The sequence below is a fragment of the Botrytis deweyae genome (assembly GCF_014898535.1).
Source record: "Botrytis deweyae strain B1 chromosome Unknown BDEW_012, whole genome shotgun sequence".
Classification (NCBI taxonomy): domain Eukaryota; kingdom Fungi; phylum Ascomycota; class Leotiomycetes; order Helotiales; family Sclerotiniaceae; genus Botrytis; species Botrytis deweyae.
The window spans coordinates 994232-1015228 of record NW_024066219.1 but is presented as its reverse complement, the minus strand read 5'-3'; the positions used below and the strand labels follow the sequence as shown (position 1 = coordinate 1015228).

Sequence of the window (20997 nt, the reverse complement as noted above, 5' to 3'; positions counted from 1 at the left end):
AAGAACTTCAGTAATAGTATAGGGTACAATCAACTGAAACTATAAATCCCCATTAATCTTTTTACAAAAAAAATCAGGAGTTAAAGGTATTATTAGTTCAGTATATCATGATTAGATTCTTTAATTTATCATTTTTCTGTTATTTAATAAACTAGGGTTCTCTTTTATTTTCATAAAAGATAATTCAAAGGTTCACTCCGGGCATACTCGACTAGCTCGATTAGAGTATAGCGTACAAAGCTTTAATTAACCTTTCTTCTTATTAAATCTTAATCCAATTAAAAAAATATAAAGGTAAATAAAGGAGGAAATAAAAAAGCTTTCATTTATACCTACTTTTGTTAAAGAATTAAAGTGTAAATTCAGGGTACTTTGGGAAAAGATTGACCCTATTGAATTTAGAGTATATATAGAGAAATTAATTTATAAATTAGAAAATATAATTAAAATATAAGAATTAGTTATTATTTATTAATATATATATAGATTTTTATTAATAAATAATATGGTATTAAATAATTATTAAATTTATTAAAAAATGGGTGGAAAATAGGCAGTGTGCGGTGAGTAAGTTCGATAACTCTTACATAAGCTCCCGTCACATTGGCTCTCCAAATTTCAAGCTTGGAACTAGAGAGATTTCTTGGACGGCATATAAGATATGAAAAGAGGAAGTATAGTCAGGTGTGTTGGTGGTAGGAGAGAGGGGTGCTTTTATAGTCGGTAGTGGGGATTATTTTGCCGGACGGGGAAGGATCACGGGTGATGGGAATGGATAGATGGTGGGTGAAAGATGAAAGATGAAGGTGTTGAATTTTACATTCAATATTATAGCTCAGGCAGCTTTATAGTTGGGGTATATAATGATCTCATTGCTTCTATGGAATGAAGATAAAGATAAAGATATGGATTGGCCTCCTTCATATGGCGGCACGGCTGCTTGGCGGGGGACTTCTGATTGGAATTGATCCTTTTCTCTTTGCTTTGGAAGTTTGTTACGAGCTTGGATGGAGATTCATACACTAATAATTACAAATCTTTGGTTTCTACATATTTGTTGTCTTATCATGAATGATTATTGTCATTCCCCATAACCAGAGCTCGCAAATCGGAAAACAGACGACATGTGAATTAAGGTGACAGTGATAGTTATCTCACCACTGAAGCTTAAGAAACTTGTCCTGATCTGTCCATATAGGAGTTATTATGCCCTCCTAGAGTCCGAATTTATTGGACTGGGAGTTCTACATCGTTTTTGGGGATATTCCATGCTGCGCAGTTGTGTATCTCGTGTCTGCTGTGTGGGTTCTTATATACAGGGCTTGGGAGAAAATGAGTACAGAATAGGTAGGCATGCTCATGTCTGGATCAGTGAATGAGTGAATCTGTGGACGACGGACGTACATGAAGAGTAGCAGTTTGTATTGCCTCCTTACTCCACACCCCTGTTCAATTTCCATTTACGTACACACTCTCATATTGGAGACTTTGTATCTATATAAACGCCTTGATAAATTGTAAAAAAACTTTCATTCATAAAAGACCAATGGCCTCAATCAAGCAATTCATGTCGTGTTATTGGATAAATTTACTCTAGGAAGTAATTTCGAAGGTTTTGCGCGGAGTGAGCTGTTTTCCTGTAGGAAAGAAGTGGATATGAACTAATTTGTGTCGTTTGACAAAGCTATAAAGTGTTTGTCATCGTTGGACTTGATTTTTATCATTCTTTCTTTAAATTATTCAAACATTTTCATCACTTCAGCATACACCAGATAAAAGGTGATATGAGGCATGATCCTCAGATTTGGTTCACTCATTGCATCCAAGTAGTGGAAGATGGGCCCCTATACCTTTAAGATGAGGGTAAGCCGTAGAGCTTTAATGATCTTTGCCTAAGACTATTTACAGATTTATATATCAACGATTCAGAGTTGAAGTCTGAAATTCACTTCCCGTCTACTCCAACTTGAGTGCGGAGAAACCTGTGAATCCATCGCTTGGGAAGTCAGTATTCTCTTGCTGAGTTGGAGGAGTATCAAGTGCATAAACCAATGCATTCTTAGTGAATTACTTCCAGCTCAAAGCCTAGCATCTCGCTTGCAATTTTTCTTGCAACCAGTGAGCATAAAAAAGGTTTAGGGTTAGGAAGGTAAACGAACCATATGGATAAATAGGCTTGATCTCCCGACTAACGATGGTTGAGTGCTGGGTAATTGGATGCGTTAATATCAAAAATATAGTTTAAAATGGCTATCAGAAGATCGATCCATGGAAATGGGAATCAACAAGAAAGAAATTGTTGTTGTCAAATCCTAGAATCGTTGTAATTTGGAAATGATTTATTATCATTTGTTGAACTCAAGATGATAATGTCTTCTTTGCTTCTTTTGAACATTGAATTTGATCAAAAGACTTGAGAATCATGTAGACCTGATCTAAAGTTGACACAGATTGATACTCAAAGAATCAAACAGTTCTCCACGCCATATCCCTTGCTCCTAGCATGCTGCAGGTGTTTAATCATCTTTGAAAAGCTTAGAAGAAGCCTCTAAATGTAAAAAAGACTTCAAGATAATGAGAGGAGTGAATGACCAACCTTGGAGCTTTTCGATTCAATCGGAGACTAGAACAAGGTTTCCCATTCACTACGGCCATTATTGAGTTAAGTCCACTAACAAGCTCGATACACAGCTACTGCATAATATGTGTCTAAAAATGCCTCCCATGGATATAAAGGCTTTCAGTCCTTCAAACTGGATTCCTCGCACTTCCCACTGTGCGCTGTATTCTATCCAGGATGGTCAAACTGTTTGGATTCTGTGTAACCAAGATGTCTTAGTGTTTCTACAATCTCTTTCTGAAAATTCTTGAAACTGACCGTGCTGTTGCTCCGAAGGTGATGATAGTTGATGCTGTTCATGAATGTTGTCAGACTTCTGTTTTACTGCCGAATTCAAAAAGTTCATCAAAGTCTGTACTATATGACATTGTAGATAGTAAATCTTAAATCTATGTTGTAGTATCTACATCCAAAGCAATACCTTTCCGAAAGAAGTCAAAAACAGAAGTCCCTTCTTGGCCTTTGGCTTAAATCTTGTCCGGTAGTTAGTGAGAATGGAAAGAAAACTTTTCATTCTTTTTATATCTGCATCTTGAATCTTCTGACTTGTAGAGACTCTGAAAAGGAATTAGCTCTTGAGTCCTGGGGAATCAGTATTTCAAATGTTCAGCAGCACACTTCTCGAAAGAGCCAACTCAATACTTCGGGTGCTCCGCTTGCTTTTCTGCGACATTAGGATTGAGAAGATGACGTCTACCTTAGTTAAGTTCCCCAGCCTCTTATTGAGATAGATCTATATTTTAACAGTAATTTTATCGTTATGACGCATCGAGCTATTCGCTTCCATTGTTTCTATCTCAATTTGTTGTCGGCGGTATATATTGATATTGTCACTCATTTTTACCACATCTAAATTTCAACGATCAGAGATTTTATTTCTGTACGAGAAGGACATAATTGAGGCTCCGTAGGCAAGATAATAAGCAATATTCGACATAAACCTTGCATGAAGCTGGAACGCTACTCTTTCTGTTGCTTTAAGAATTGTAAATCTCATGATTTAAATACCCATCGATGATTTGAATTGAACTGAGGTTGGTTGCGAAAATGACTCACAGGAGAGAAACTAAATCTAACATGGCCATACTGAGGTTCTTTGTTGTAGTTTAGGTGTATAAATTGGAGTCCTCAAAGTTTCAACACCAAATAGCAAGAATCCATTCAAGACGATTACAAGGGGGTAGTGGAAGAGAGGTTGAGATTGCTTACGATGATGATTCAACTCGTATTAACTTACGAATAGTCAATGGTGCCCGGCAGAAATGTCCATTTCTGCAGTCTTATTTATTGCATTTATCATTTATATCAGTCACTGTTGTCTATTCTAACACTTTCCTTATCCTCTATATACCATCATGTCTATGTGTATAACCAAATATGCCGGAATTGAGAGATTTTCTGCTTAATTATACGAAAACAGCTTCACTGACATAAACTCTTCTGTCTGGAAAACTGCCAGCCTCTTTTGCCAAGCTAGCAATTAATAATATTGGCTACGATTATAGATAGCAGTCATCTTCCTATCTTATATAGTTGTTACATAGGGATGGTCAGAAATCATTCTGCAAGAAATGCATAATTTAAGCGAACACGATCTCTAATTTAGGCTTTCATAAATCCTTTGGTGTATAAATGGGTCGAATCAGAAGGTGTTCGCTAGCAGCAATTATTGAAAATAACATTTACGGGTCTATGATCTCGACCCAGCTCTTTGAACCGAATCAAAGCGTATTAACCAAAACCTTTTCTCGACAAGTAAAACTTTGTGAGAATCCAAGATTTCGGACAAGATCTCGCAATTTCGAATTTTTACTGTCATTTCTTTCGAATACTCAGGTAATGTCTCTCAGAAATTTTCCATCGTTATCAAAATACATCTATGAAGTTGATTGTTTCCATTCACAAATCGTGGACATTCCTCGAAGTGGATTTGTTTCCATGTTCTTTTCGGATGCACCGTGACGTTCCAAGAACACCCCCTTGTTCGTCTGTTAATTGGTAGTTCTACCTTAAGCTACAGATAAATAATACTTGGCCATACTTCCTGTTAAATATGTTAAAATTTATAAATTTTCAAGATGACATGCGCAAGATACACAAATTGACTCTCTAAAGCTGGATGTCTGTGGCAACAGGAGCAGGGCCTGTATGAGTCATCAATTGTATCTCTAGTTAGACTCATCTTCGAATAAATCAGTTCAAATTCTGGATCTTTTCAGCTTTCAAAAACCATGTATTGAGTGGATATACCACTGATACTTTGAGCCCCAGTGTCACCACTAGGAATTATACTTCACCCGACCTTACGGCAGTTGAAGTACTCTCAGGTAGTCGAAACTGATCCAAAGAGGGACAAAACAGGATTTAAGTGTTTTTGAAACCGTGCCTGGGTCACTGTCATTTCAATTCGTTTTGTTAAAAACCCTATCGTCACTGTCATATCCATGTTTCGACCTCTTAGATAGACTAAGATATAAGCGGAACGTTGTCAAATGATAGCTGAGTATTTGAGCAGTCTTCAATGCTATATAGAAGAAATAAATTGAGGAACTTCCATGTCATCCAGAACTCAAGAAATAGCATTGAAATTCTTCGACACAAAAAGCTGGTGCTTACCCTTTTTAGGATGGCGAGGCGCCACTGATACAGCAATGATGTATATTTCCCATTGAGGTCTCATCCTAACCCTAATTTGGCTACCGCCTGAGGCTTTCTTGCTACCGATTTGACGTTGATCTCGTGTGTATGAGATGATAGTGTAACGTCAACAAATATCCCCATCGCGCTCTCCAGAGCTGAGCTTGGAAAACTCAACATGAATACATCATTAATCGAAGACTTGGCGTGTAGATGACTCTGCAGGCATCATCTGAAGTACTATGATAGCATCAATTCGAACTACCTATGTTCTTGGAGGGCTCCAAGTCTTAAATAATAACGCTATGAAAAGTTTGACAGGGCATACACCTCATTATTCCAATGTCTGTGGAGTAAAAAAAATCTTGCAGAGTCGATTCACCTATGACACATCACTGTATCCATGCAAGTTCTGGATATTCTGCTTATTTAAAGATCTAAAAGCTCTACACGTCTTTTCGAATATTTCAATTTTGCCAACATCCCATCTGCATCAGGAGACGGGCAGTTTTCTCTCGCGACAGCTCAAGATTCCGAACGGGTGATTTCATAGTTTGAGTGTGATATTCTCAGCTATTCTATGACCCTGTCCCATCACGGAGAATAGAAGTATTTTATAATAGTATAACGATCTTAGCGACAATGAAGAAGTGCTAACCTTGTTATCATTTCTCTTGACCATTGCTGGATATCAGACGGTAAACCCAGAATCTATTGAAGGTAACATTTGACTCTTGTAGATGCTTTGCAACGCACGCAGAAAAAACTTTCTTGGGGGTCATTCTTTTGGTTGTTTCACTGACACAATCTGCGGTTTTAAAACACAGGGTATCTGCCTTTTTTATAATCGCTCACCCAGTTTCCAAGCTCAACTTTGACATCTCTTCACTCCCCAGAAATTTCAGAAAAACATGTCCACATCTCTCTGTTCATACAATCAAGTGTACCATTAACTTTCACTCTCCTGCCTTCTCGTAGAACCCCGCGTTCCCAGAATTACGCTTCCTTCAGACCCACCGTGACAATCACCAAATCACCTCTCACTCATATAAAAATAGCTCCGTATCCCCCTTCTGATATCCATAGACAGCCGGGCAGTTACGTGCATCCTTCTGAACTATTTTCCACTTTGATCCTAACTAAGCCTGCAAGCATACCTCCTATCCACGAATGGAATATCACGAAGATTTTACTTTCTCGCGGAGAACATGGTGTAATCTGAACTCTGGAGTTCTTGAGATGATAACCTACATTTGTGTTGTCATTACTTGAAGTTTCGTCGAATTTAGAATGAGAGAAGGAAGCAGATTAGGCAACCCTGTCATTAGAGCGATGAATACTGACGAGAATTCTGGAGAAGGAATACTTGCTCTAACACCTCCAGTACCAAGTCATTCTCCTGTTTAATCTCCTTCTCCGAAGCTCTGGATGAGAAATGAAGATCTCTAGGATAGAACCTTTTTGTAGGCACGAAACCTATCCAGACTCAGTTTCAACCTAAGAATACAGATTCACCAATCCATTCAGATCTTTTAGTTTCCCTCACATGCCCGCAGTTTCTTGAGGGGTCCTTGGTTGCAATTCACCACTGTATCTACTTCCATGGTCGAACAATTCACGGATTTTCACTCCCAGGAATTACTTCTCCATCTATAATTGCTCCCTTCTCCTCTCTATAGAAAAGATAATGCTCATTCAAAAATCTCACCACCGCAGTAGGAAGCAACTCCCTCCAGCCCAGATTTCCGGAGTAACCTGGTTTTTCAACGTATGGAAAGTAAGTGACGCCTGTCTATTATCAATCTAGATGCTACAATACGGGAATAATCCTGTATCAGAAATAATAAGTAACTTTTATCGTTATATATATATCTATCACTGTCAATCTTAATTCAACACATCGCAAACCTACAAGCGAGAACTAGGTATCCCACAGAAAGAAAAATAGAGCCAAGAAACCAAAAAGCAAAAGTCAGAAACCCAACGCGACTGTAGCAAAACAAATCATACTTTCTCAGAAGCTCTTGGACAAAGATTAGTTCCTGAACTTAGTCGTAGATACAAAGAGCAGAACAGATATCTAATCTAGCACTTTTATACACCTGGGTATCTCGAATCATAAGATCGCTGAACATCACATCTCCATATTCGGGTAGGATATCCACATCCCACAACTTCAGATCTTCCGCTCCCAAATCTCATCACCTGGGAGTTCTCCCTCCCTCCCCCCCTATAAAGATACGATGATCTCCCTTCCAAAGAAATCAAAGAATAAAGCGATGTATTACAGAAATCTAATGGGATAAATACATAATTTGGTCATGATTTCATTACTCTCAGATTTTACAGGACATTTGTGTGAGGCAAGCACAATTTCGAATTCTGGATTCCGGGATCAGCTCGGAGATAATTCTCGTTGTTATTTAGTTGAGGTTTTGATTGCCGTTGTTGAGACTTATAACTATCATTCCCTAGATTTTTAACAATACATCATCATAACCAGATCAAGGACAACAACTCACCACCCAACAGACATCCTATTCCATATAAAACAAACGACCAAATTCAAATCCTATGACCAAAACACACTCGTCGAGAAGATTCCTAATCTTTCCAGACTATGAAATTCTATAATTGCATTGGTATAGAAAACAAATCTCCAAAACTCACAAGAGAGATCTTTTATATATGAGAGATACGTACTAGGTATACACAAGAACCAAAAACTGCACATGGGGGAATTTTAAGCTAGATATTCTCTGGGGGATGTATTTGGAAGCAGATACCTATATGGATAGACTCCACCTATCACCTCAGCCGCAATGAATAAACTAGGTAATTCACCGCTTGACTTCCGCCCGACTTCCCCTTGCAATTCCTCGACCTAGGTAGCTGGAGGTATATAATACCCTCCGAATAGAAGAGTGCATCTATCCATATTCTCCTCTGTCGAACAACTCATGATGGCATAGGTCTGCTTTTCGAAAAGGAAACACAGATATTCCTATCGCCCGCTAACTTGCTGCTCTAGATAATACCAATCATCTTCAAGGATACCCGTGAACGTAATGAGGTACCCAAACCAGCGCATTCCCACAAATAGAAAAAGAAGAGAGGGAGGGAGTATAGACCATAATCTTCTAGTTTCCAATGACAGTAAAAGTCAAGTAAGATCAAACAACAAATACAAAATCCTTCTTCGCTATTGACTCCCTCCGTCCCTCCTTCTTATCATTATCATCATCAAACAAAGACGAGTACTCACGGAAGAGCTCAGAAAAAGCTGGATAGTAAGAGAAATAGGGAAAAATAACCAAAGGGAACAACCACCAACCACCATATCAAATCTCACAATGAATAGGTAGGTATTTAGGTACCTAAACCTAGGTATCCACAATCGTCCCAGTTCTTGATTGTGCCAAAAAGTGCTCTTGTGAGAGTGAGTGGTCGAGGAGAATAGAAGGGGATGGGTGGGGGGTTATTTATATTGTCCACGGGTATGGTTTATCTTTTGGGATAGGTACCTAGGGATTTGATGATGATGATAGGGTGTGGGGAGGGGGGGGGAGAAATTGGGAGGTAGTTAGGAGGATGAGTGAATTACGATTAGGTGATCTTCCTACTTGGGGATAAAATCAATATCATCCATCTACTACTCGATTCTTTATCACTTGAAAATTAATAGTAGTGAATACCTAGGTAGCCAGCCCTAAATACCTAGGTATGCATGACATAGAATCAATCCACCAAAACCAAAAAAAATCAAAACGCCCAAAAAAGAATCTTCAATTCATTCCATTCATTAACCTAAGAGTCATTATTTGGCACGCGCCACTCCATTTATTTTACCCATTCCATTATGCAAAAAGGCCTACCTCCGTGTGTATATGCATCCAGTGCCCAATATGCTCATCCATCAAATACAACCTCCTCTCCCATAATTCCATTTCACCCCTACCTAGGAATCAACCCAATCTGCACGCCCTTCGCACTACAAAGCGTCAAGGCAAGCTGTTCCCCCCATACCGTGCCATCTCTATCTTCTATGCTTCCAAACTCCTGCAAAAGTCTCACAATCGTATAGCTCGCTTCCGCCAGCGCAAATTGTTGTCCTACACAGATTCTCGGTCCGCCGTTAAATGGGAGGTATCCCCAACCGGGTCGTAATCCTTCTTCCGGGGCCCAACGCTCTGGTCGGAATTCCTCTGCGTCGGGTCCGTATATATCGGTTCGACGATGCATAGTGTAGGTTGACCATGCGACGGCTGATCCTTTGGGAATAAAGATTGGGGATTTGCGATCTGGACCGCCGCCAACAGGAAGAACGGTGTCGCGGGCGGCGAAACGGGCGTTGGCTGGGACGACGGGGTAGAGACGGAGAGCTATTGATGAGTGTTAGATAAGACTTTATAGAGAGTCGGAAAATGGAAACTTACATTCGTTTAGAACGTATTTCATGTACTTCATTCCCTTTATCGTCTCGTAATCCGGTTTTTCGCCACCCAGCTCGTCAACTTCAGCCTGTAACTTTTCCCAAATATCCGATCTGCGCGCAAGAACATGAAAAGTGTTGCTGAGTAAACTTGCAGTTGTGTCTCGACCAGCGAGTAATATATTAAGTAATTCATCCCTCAATTGTTTAGGATCTCTTGTTGCTTTCACCATTTCTGTAAGGAAAACGTATCTACCAGCTCCATCACCTTCTACGGCCTTTTCTTCTTTCGCATCAATTTTAGATAGCGCATCGTGGACGATTTTGTCGACGAATGAATGTACCGTTTTGCATGCCTCATCAAACTCAGAATCGCGCATGAAACTTGATAGCTTGCCCATTGAAAATCTTTTCTCTACTTTCATTTGACCGAGATCAAACGATGATCCAAAATTTTGTTGTTCGGAGCCTTTCATACTGGTGAGTGAATGAACTGATTGACCAAAAAGGAAGTCTGTAGCCGTGTCAAGAGTTAATTTGAAGAACAATGTCTGAAGATCGAATGTTGCTCCATCTCGAGGAATCTGCGAGAAGAGAATTTGGACGTGTTTTTCAAAGATGTTAAGATCTGCTACTTGAGACTTATTGAAGTTTGGTCGTACTAAAGCCTAATATTGAATCAGTATTTGGACAATCTGGATAGATGCTTCCATATCATACCCTTGAATGTTCCCACTGTGCCCCATCTATACAGAGGTTAGTTGTAATACGGAGATTATAATCATCACATGACAAACCTGTGGTAAAAATTCCTTCACCAAGAAGAGGTGCAAAAGCTACCCGTCTTCCTCCTAAGTCATAGTCCTTGAACTTGATTGAAAGTAGTGTCTTGATATTTTCCGGTTCGATGGTGTTGTAGAAATTGAATCCCATCATTGATAGAACGAAGGTATGTCCATTGTCCCTGTATCTTTCGAATCCGGTCTTCAGCCTTATTTTCTGTTTGGATGAATTGATCTGAATCTTGTACATGTCCCATCCTATAATACGTTCGCGTTGAGGTACTCTGTGAACTGGCTTGCAGCCATGTTCCTTCTGAAATCGTCTTGCAGAAATATACTTTGTGATTCTGTTGATAAGAAAAGCTGCAACAACAACAACAACAACAACGAAGAAGAGGCCATGATAGGCCATTGGAGGAGGAGTCGAAGGGGTGATTGAAAAGATGAGATGAGGCTTGAGATGATGAAGCAATGAGATAGATTTGGAGATATTTCTCGGTATTTAGATGGAGAGATTGAAGAGGTCGAGGCTTATTGAATGTACGTTGATATAAGCATTGAAAAGGCTGAGTTCCTAGAACAGCTGAGATTGTGGAGGGGGCTGATTGTGATTGGAATCTATTTGACGGGTTCGGACCATTCAACCAAACGTTTGCGTCAAAGTCTGAAGTTTGAAATTTGAGGATTGAAGATGTTGAAAGAATTGAAAGGATTGATTACGCAACCAATGCTTGATTTGTTTCTTTTCATTTTGCTCGTCGACCCACAAGACGTTGTCTTTCATATGTCAAGGATACTCATTCGTTCAATAACGAGTGATTCATGATCTGATCATGGGTTCGAAGGGATCCTTGTTTTGATGGAATGCCATAAACGATGCATCAAGGGAGAGCGATTTGCCTCAATCGCTTGGAAGGGGATTAAGGTATCATTGAAGAATTCCAACAATTCATTTTGTGTATCAGATCCCATTTATCATCCTAGCTGGCTTACCGGTATCTGTATTGTGCAACCATGTTGAGCATCTTTTAGATCTCACGTACACGTTTCCTACTCTTCCTATTGGTGTTGTTAGGATTTCGTTTCACCCCATTTTGGTTATGTGGTAGTAATCCCATCTCCACGTTGGCTTGATTGAGGCGAACACATCTGCGTATTCTGCTATCCGTAATAGTGGGAGACAACATGCACTGATCATAAGCTGGCGCCATCAAAGTGAATCTTCATGTTTGATTGTGTACGAAGTTACGAAGTTACGAAGTGGGATGTAAGATCTTTGTTATTTGGTTGGTCAGATTACGAAGTTATGAATACAAGATTACCTCGGTTGCTGACTAATTTAGTTTCAAGTTTCTGATTCGTGAATTTCCTGTTACTTCGGCTCCCTGACCAGGAATAGATTATGGCCGAGATCTGCTTAGTTCTTCGGACAAAAAAAGATATTGCATCTCACATCTTTTACCGAACGAACGGTGTACTGGTATATCTGGGTATATTCCTTTATTGCATAATTCCCCAAGGAGAAAGATTTGCATCATAAAATACATAAATTGCATAAGACTTCCCGAGTCTAGGTTCATACATATACGTAGCGGGCATCAATTGAAGATGCGAGTGGACAACAGTACGAGTTCATTATTGGTTTCTTGGTGGCGGGATTCATTTCTTCGGTAGTGTCAAACTAGTAGAAACCATCTTTCTTCGAGGCGAATAAGATCAGGGGTTTCATAAGATTCGAACATTTCGCTCTTTCTGAAGATTCTGATTCGGTTTCTTACGCCAGATTAGTTGTATTCGCAATTCGCCTTTGTGGATTTTTCAGCAACGGCCGAGTTGAACTATAAGATTCGATTTTCTTTTCTCGTTGGCCGTTCGGACAGTCCGGAATTCAATAGTTAGAATGAAATATGGATTACTGCTGAAAGACGATCCTGCTCCACAGATGTCATCCGGGATAAGATTCGAGAGCAGTGGAAGTCGATGTCTTCGTATATGTTTGATTTAAGCAAAGCTGCTTGTCGATATGCGATCTTTTTCCCTGGATTGCTTGCAAAGCTGTACTTTGATTTTCTGTTTCCAGCATATCATGCCCATGCAATTTGGGTCCGGCGTGAGGCCAGTAGCAAAGCAGATGCAGGACAAAATTGATGGATTGAAGCTCAAGAAAGGTTTGTCCATCACTTTTTTTGGAGGAGAACAGTTGCAACTGTTATTTCCCGGATCGTCGCATGAACTATGTTGTTGGGATCGGCGAGGTTGCTTTTCAATCGGTATTGAAAGACGTTCCTTCACTCGGGCCCTGTGAGACATTTAGGATTATTGCCGGTATTCTCTTGCACAAAGGGACCGAACTTACCGATAACACAGGTAGGCCGAGACTGTCAATTTTCCGTCTGCAAACGAAAAATGGTCGTCTTGGCCGAGTTTGGAAGATTCTTTGAAAACACAGTCGGCAAATTCTCCAACACTTGGAATGGGAATGAAATGTTTTGGATGCAGCCACTGTTTTGTTGAGTCTGAGGTGTCACCGAGCTGCAGTCATTATCTGGATGTGAGATGTGAGATGTGAGTATTTCTCCGATTTGATCAATGTAGCCAGTGTGCAGATTTCATCCAGTCGAAAAAGCGGTACGCCAAATCACGCAAAGAAAACCAGACATTGAAACACTGATAGTTTGGTTTGATTTTGGTGTCAGTAGAGGAGGTACATTTCAGTATTTAGTACTCAGAATATAAAAACCCTTACATCCAGACATTTTGGAATATCATTCAAGATTCGAATATAAATGATTATTGTTCAATTTGACATCGAGTATGAAGAGAATACACATGGAGACATGCTTGATGGATCAAGGGACGTGCGTTAGACCAAGGTCAAATCAGAGCAGAGAAACGGTTTCACCACATTATTCTAGCCAATTAAAACAACACCATTCACTCAGAAAAGTGGAGACCTACCTTAGCGCTTATCGTGATGGACTACAAAGGGACTCAACTTCACTCTCATTTCTTGATCTTCTTTCTTCCTTCAACAACGACAATTATTATCTTTCGATAATCAAAGAAACTTCACCTACGGGTCATAAGGCCCGTTAAAAAACTATACAACAATGCCGGTCACCGCTACTACAACAGCAACCGCCGGACGTCAATCCACCATCGGATTCTACGCACCACAGCAATCAGTCTAGTTCGAGTAGTCTTCTTGATCTCCAGAGTTCTTCGCTTTGGGATCACAGCTCTACTCAATTATTCCATGAATATGATTTCGGTTTCGATGTAAATGCTCAATGTTCTGTTTCCTCGGCAGCAGATTCCTTGTTTCCTCTCGATGCATTTACTGCCCCAGTCCAAGAAGTACCTTTCCAGAATTCCCCTGATTGGTACTTGCCACAAACCGATTCTTTCCAATTCCTCACATGGAATGATCCGTCAATAGGAGGAGATTTATCACTTGATTCTTCTTTTCCCATCGCCGCTGGTGCCTCTATTGGTAATGATAATTTCCTGGGTCAATCGGATGTTGGATCCATTGACAATATGTCTCAATCCCATTCATTTCTTGATAATCAAACTCATCGGGGTAAGTTCTGATTCCCACTTCTAACTTCATTTAACATTACTAACATATCTCCAACAGCAATATCCACCGATCAATCTTCCCCTACCTCTTCAAACCCCAAATCAACTTCCTCGCCAACTCACTCATCTCCACCTTCACCCCCCTCTCCCAAAACTCAAACTCCTACCAGTTCTTCATCCACCATATCACGAGTTGAAAAACGCAAGCTAAACACTTTAGCTGCTCGTCGATATCGACAAAAGCGCGTCGATCAAATGAGTAGTCTCGAGGCTGCGCTCAAAGAAGTCGAACGAGAACGAGACGCCTTGAAAGTTCGTGTTGCGAAACTGGAGGGTGAGACGGATATTTTGAAAAGTTTGTTGAGTAAGAAGAATTAGGATCCGGTTTGGAAAGGATGGAGGGGTTTTTGACGTGCTATTTGTTCCCATGGGCGCGATTATCGAGACTTGAATTGAATTATCATACACCACCATTAGTTTGCCATTCGTGATAAAAGAATTGATATGTGAAAGATTTATGAAGTGAGAAATTCAGACGATGTCGGTTCGATAGTTCATGGACCAGCAGATTGATCACTCATATCGGCAAAAAGGATTTGAATCACAGTCTCAGATGCATTGGGGGTTGAAGTAATTTGGGAGTACTCACATCTTCTTCTCATAAGTTCTCATATATCGTTTCAATGCAATCCATTTGGATACTCACACTCTCACATCTTTCGAGCATTAGATCACCATGATATTCTCTATAATTCATTATATATATCATTCCCATCACATACATACATACATCATCTTCCACACAATAACTCATATTTACAACTACAAGAACACTCATGAGAAATATCTCATCATTATCCCTCAGCATGAGTCGAAATGAATACCTAGGTACCTATTCATAGCTCATTATGTTGAGCATATATCACGGTACTTGCGGTGTTGTATTTCTTCTCGTTTATGTAGTGTGTGTGTATACCTATGTAATCTTACCTATGTATCTATGTACCTATGTATATCAAATATTTGCACATACCTACCGTACTCGATCAATGAATGAATGATAATATTCTATTTATCAAACTCATTACTCTACGATATACGTAACTCTATACGTATACCCAGAAAACACATTCATTCTGTCTGTAATCTGTAATCTGTAACAAAACAAAACAAATCTCACCAAACCCTCACCAAACCCTCACAAAATTCCCCCTCACTCTCCTCTCTCCATCTCCCCCTTTCCAGCAAATAAAATATTACAATGACGTTCCTAAGAAAATACTGCGATCTGATTGGGTGTTCGATTATGTGGGGGGGGGAGTGGGGAGTAAAGATGAGTGATGAGGAAGTGTGAGGAATTGTGAGTGATTATGAGTGATTATGAGTCATTTTTAGGGGATGTCACGTGTGCTGCGTGGACGGTGGGGTCTAAAAATAGTTTGGGAGGGGATGGGATTGGAGTGTTGTATTTGTAGAAATGTCTATGTGATGGATCTTAGGGATTCCGATGTATTAGAGATAGAGATAGAGATAGAGATAGAGATAGAGACTTGTATTGTGGGTTTCTTTCGAGTATTGTTTGATTATGTGATGTTTGAGGATGATGCGAGTTTCTGTCATGTGATTTGCATTTTAAGCTAACTAGATTAGATTAGCTTGAGAGAGATACTGCACGTGATGCAGGATTCGGTTGAATTATTGATTTGATTTGATTTGAAGTTGTGAATTGTAAGATCTTATGTGCGGAGACTCTTTCACTGTTGTTTCTACTCGTGTTTACATATCATTAAAGTATATATCATTCAACCTCATATCTCATATCTCATATATTGAGCGGTTCGTGGTATGTATGTATCACGCGGTCTTTGATAACAAGTGCTGTCATATCACAATCTCAGATTCTGATTTTACACTTTACTTGACTTAAATTACCCTTCGATAACCATCCTGGTATATGCAGATACAGTCCATAACCACACAATGCCAATATCATAATCGGTTTCCATCACCATTGTGATTCTGGAAGAGGTGTGGACTTCGAAGATGCTTCTTGTTTACTTTCGTCTCTCGTTCATTGCTGGGGTTGCGATGGGTAGGTTGTAGATACTTTCACATTTTTCTGGAAGTTCAATGTACTCTGTTAATGCAGGGTAATAACAGTCTCTGAATTCTTTATGGTTCCGGAAGCTGCGGTTGGAACTGGCTGAAGATATCTTGCCCAGTCGATAGATCTTGTTTCTCTAAGGGCGTACCATGGGTTTCTTATATGATTAGGGTTTCGTTCCAATTGCGGTCAAACCAGGACCATGCATAAAAACTTGGGGTCCAGGAGAAATTTAAGGTACGAGGCATAATCGGGAGGAACTTATTGCCTTCGTATGCCGGATGACGACAAGGAGTCCCAGGAATAGTATTAAAGTCACGATTTGGAAGTCACCTGCTGTAGATGCACTTCGACTTTGGCGACCATTCTTTCAATATTCCATTTTCTTGTTGTTCAATTCTTTTAATTTCCAATGATACGCAGGAAGATTTATTGATCTAGCCGGCTCAATGTTGGTCTTATTTACATATCTCTTGTCAAACGTGGGTGACGTTACAGTGACGGAGGATTAAACTCCGTGGTATCACAATGTTTAAACAAGCTGAAAAATCGATCCTCTGACAAAATGCAATACACAGCATATATGGCAAACGATAGACATCAGAGACTAAAAAAGAGCATCGAATTCTAGGCGATGGCCTTCGTCGGAAGCGCAATTTCGAGAATCGTTGCCAGTGTTGCAACGCTACAGAACGAGACCACTTTTGCTGTTTCAAGCTTAAATCTAAATTTCACGTTGATCAAATTGAAGGCCCTGAGAGTGTATAAGGGTGTCGGAGAAAGCATCTCGAGTGCACGGAAGCACAATGCTGAGACTGGCGGACTTCACAAGACAGCACGAAAGTTAGAGGCGCTTCTTAACGACAAGGCTCCTCTGGCTCCAGAATAATCCATAATTTTTGGAAAGACGATTTGGTCGATGTGGCTAACTGGGATGAGATTTTGACACTCAACAGAGGTGCTCTTTCGGTCATGAGAGCTACGGGAAATTGGCTCGCAATATCATTAGCTCCTGCTATTTTTGTACAGGCTCAAAGATCTACAGTTTTAGTGCCTAAAGATGTTTGCTGGACCTACTGGAAAGAGCATTTACAGAGAAAAGTCTTTGGTATAGGATATGAAGATATCTCGATTAGCTAAGGTAATTTCATTTGTATTTTGTAGTCGGCTTTTCTTTCCAGATTGCAGATGCTATGCTAGCTCTAATATAGCAGAATGGGCGATCTTAAGAAGTGGTGGGTAAACAACTTGATGCCACCAGGAGACGAATCCTGATGGAGAATTCTTGGAATAAGAAGAAATGCGACTAAATCATTTAGTCTTTGTTCGGTCAAGATCCGAATCATATCAATCTTTTCGCGATATATTATACGTACTCGAGGGTTAAGGATGAGCGCAGCTGCCTGCTAATCAAAATATATTGACAATTCAGATTAGAAGACACTTTTCCTTGGGAAGGATCTTCTGGATGATGTCCCATCGCCATTCCAGATATATGATAGGCTCATAGTAAGAATAGCAGCAACAGCGGGAAGAGTAGCGTGTTTTCTAGAGCCTCTTTTATGCTAGTGTGTGAAATATTTTGGTAGAAGTCTACCGTTTCAACAGTTTGAATCATGAATTGTGATGTTTGACGATCATTTTTATAATGAGATTTGGGTTTTGATATGTAAATGGCGTTCGGATTTCAATTTGTGTCTGGAATACTCAGTGTTACTATGTCTTTTACAAATTTCAAGACTGTTCTGCTACGGTATGATCGAATATGGATAGGATATGAGTTATGTGATCAACACCTGACGGATGGGGATTGAGTTTGTTGTGATTCCAATCGCGCAAGAAAAATTGGGAATGATTCTTTAATTCCCTGAGAGAAGTCGTATGAGTGTTGGATGTATAGAATATTCATATGGTGGGTTTTGAGTAATATTGATGAATATATTCATTCGCGATGAGTATTGGGATCGTATCTCTCTATGAGTCTATCCATGAAGAAACCACCTATACCCTTTCCTTTCCCTTCCGGCTTTAGGATTTTTTCTCTTTCGTTTTTACATACTCAAAATTGAAAAGTTGCATCGAAATACACCATCACTCAGTACATCACGACATCAAGGATAGCAAGCTCAACATCTGTTACACTTCACGCTTACACATTCTTCTACTGTCGCCAAATTCTAAATTGGTATGTGGATGCTCTATACGTTTAGCTGCTGGTGCTGACACAGAATATATTACCAAAGATATTGAGTAGTTACGTCTCTCAAACAAACCATAGACTTTTAACACTCGGTGACCAAGGTCAAACAGCAAATTCGCTTCATTTACGATGGAAGGACATCACCGCCGCCACGGACATTCAAGCCATCGGGGCGATAAACACGATGACACGAAAAGAGCTGAAGAACAACGCGATGACCCGGAATACCAAGAAAAATTGACTAAGGAGTTGAAAGAGCGTAGACGTAGAAAAGAAAGACGCAAAATGGCTCGAAAAGCTGTTGACTCTAAGATGGGTTCACCATGGTGGTCTGAATTGAATGCTTCGGAGGTTCTAGCCCGAGAGTGGATGGCCGCAGAAAGAGAAGAAAGGGTGTTACGTGACGCTGACGAATGGAACAAGATCCATGAGTTCAATAAGATTACTCAATCCGCTCATGATAGAAAATGGAAATATTCCGCTTTTGCTGAGGTGGAGAGAAAATTCAAGATTAAAAAGGCAAAGAGAGATGAAGAAAAGAGAGAAAGAGAACACAAACTCGAAGAAGCATGGAATCGCGAGTTCTACCGCTGGAATGCCGAGCTGGAGGCTGCAGGTATCCAAGACGGCCGATACACAAGACCTGATGAAGACGGTGTTATTTGGTCCCCTCAAAGCCTTTTAAATATCGATAATGATATTAGGAAGATGCATCTCGAAAAATGTATGCCAAGTATTCAAGAGCCTGAAAAGAGAGGTAGACACTGCATGGACTGCAAAGATGAAAAAGAGGTTGGTCGTTTCTGGAATGAGGTCCGCCGGTTCAAACTCTAGGGGCATGAAATATTGTACTGTTAGCAATCCTTCCACTAGGAAGTAGATAATCAGAAATTAATGCGTGACTTTCAATCCGAGATTTAAAATGATAACATGCCACATGTGACGCTAAAGTGACTACCTGAGAGGATGATTACAGAATAAACGAGTTTTGGGCAGAGGAGAGGGGACATACTGAGTTCATTGTACTGAACTTGTCGGTATAGTAGATTTCTGTTGTACAGAAATGGCCTGTACAATAGGAGTCTATTAAAAAGAGATACTTTCACAACATAGAATTGATGTATGATTAATAAGTTCTGTACAATGAAGATCGATTGTTCGAAAATGCTTTATAAATTAGAGATTTATTGCTTAGATATCTCTTGTACAATAAAGACTGAGTGTACTGAAACTACTTGCATAATGAAAGCTCTTTGTTCAAAAAGATCCCGTGGAATTATGATTCATTGTATAAAATTCGTTCATACAGCAAATATTCATTGTACTGCATTGATTCATACATCTTTCTAATCACGGAACACTCAATGAATAACGTTAAAATTTCTGACTCGAAATGATAAATATACACATTCACATCCAAATTTACTCATGCTTCAAATAATCATAACTTGCTTGATTACTCAATACTTAAGCTTCCAGATCCCCACTTCTAACAAACTAACTCCAGTCCACAAAGCAATTCGAAATATCAAACTTCTTCTTACCCACAACAGTACATCATGGCCAATAGACATCAGAACAACTCCAAATCATTCAGATCCCTCGTTCCAAATATCGACATGGGTCCTCTTCTAGGCACCCAACGCTCATGGAACGATATCGAGAAAGCTGTGTCAGCAGAAAAGCAAAGAGAGGAAGCAAGCAAGTCGCCTGCCCAAAAAGCCAAGGAGCAGCATGAACGAGAAGCAAAGCTTGCTAGACACGCTAGACGTATGCAAAATCGTGTCAAGATTGAACGTATGAGAGGAACACCATGGGATACCGAGCTAAAGGCGACAGATAAAGCGGCGGAAAGTCTATTCAATTTCATCAAAGCACAAGAACAAGCCCGACATTCCAACAAATGGGGAAGTAAGATTGCATCTAAACTCCATTCGAAAGCAACACAAGAGCGAATCGAAGCGGATGCGAAACAGATGCTAGTGTTGGAGAGGAACTTTGATATGGCTAGAAAGGCGGAAGAAGAGCGTTGGCTACAGGAACTAGGCGAGGATCGCAGTGCGAGAAACGCCAAGATACATGTGGAGAGTTGTATGACATCAGTAAGTGGTCTACAACGAGGAGGCTCTTGGTGCGAGGACTGTCGGTATGATTGTGCACTTGCTTTTTATGCGGAAGAGAAAGAGCAAAGTAGGCTTAGGGCTGATTATTATCGAAATTAGAGAGTTGGGTGTGTTCATGACGATTTCTGCAGGCTTGTCCTATGGAAATGCGTAATTTGAGTGTACTTAGCTTTTTAATACGGAATTTGAATTTTTTGTTACTCTTGACTTTTGAAATAGATCGTGAAATGATCTTGATATGACTGTGATTGACAATTGATATCGATGAGTCTTGTGAATTGTAAATGTGCATCATCACCTGTGTGAATCACCAACAAAACTATGTCTGATTTCCATCAATTCAATGGGAAAGAACGAGCTATGAATTATTTGGAGTTTCTCGTACTCAAGCGAATCGCCTCCTGCATATTCGAGCTCTCTTTATTCTTTACATTAGAAATTCCGAATACTACCTACACGAACACTAACTTTAGTATTGCAAATAATATTGATTCTTAAGTCAACCTTCTTACCATCA

General features: G+C 39.9%; 5 protein-coding genes across 5 annotated transcripts; 4 read left to right on the top strand and 1 right to left on the bottom strand.

Moving 5' to 3' along the window:
* Positions 1–9211: 9211 nt before the first annotated feature.
* On the bottom strand, positions 9212–10883 carry EAE98_006128 (uncharacterized protein; the record flags this gene model as incomplete). The annotated part of the gene is made up of 4 exons (XM_038953750.1): positions 9212–9639; positions 9694–10357; positions 10410–10435; positions 10487–10883. The coding sequence occupies 4 exons, from the start codon at positions 10881–10883 to the stop codon at positions 9212–9214; spliced, it is 1515 nt and encodes a 504-aa protein (XP_038810145.1).
* A 2698-nt stretch (positions 10884–13581) lies between these two features.
* EAE98_006127 (uncharacterized protein) lies at positions 13582–14431 on the top strand (the record flags this gene model as incomplete). The annotated part of the gene is made up of 3 exons (XM_038953749.1): positions 13582–13661; positions 13711–14054; positions 14112–14431. The coding sequence occupies 3 exons, from the start codon at positions 13582–13584 to the stop codon at positions 14429–14431; spliced, it is 744 nt and encodes a 247-aa protein (XP_038810144.1).
* Positions 14432–16791: 2360 nt separating this feature from the next.
* On the top strand, positions 16792–17046 carry EAE98_006126 (uncharacterized protein; the record flags this gene model as incomplete). Its single annotated transcript, XM_038953748.1, has 1 exon — positions 16792–17046. The coding sequence occupies one exon, from the start codon at positions 16792–16794 to the stop codon at positions 17044–17046; it is 255 nt and encodes an 84-aa protein (XP_038810143.1).
* A 1440-nt stretch (positions 17047–18486) lies between these two features.
* Positions 18487–19191, top strand: EAE98_006125 (uncharacterized protein; the record flags this gene model as incomplete). Its single annotated transcript, XM_038953747.1, has 1 exon — positions 18487–19191. One exon carries the CDS (start codon positions 18487–18489, stop codon positions 19189–19191), a length of 705 nt encoding a protein of 234 aa, XP_038810142.1.
* Positions 19192–19916: 725 nt separating this feature from the next.
* Positions 19917–20579, top strand: EAE98_006124 (uncharacterized protein; the record flags this gene model as incomplete). Its single annotated transcript, XM_038953746.1, has 1 exon — positions 19917–20579. The coding sequence occupies one exon, from the start codon at positions 19917–19919 to the stop codon at positions 20577–20579; it is 663 nt and encodes a 220-aa protein (XP_038810141.1).
* Positions 20580–20997: the final 418 nt, after the last annotated feature.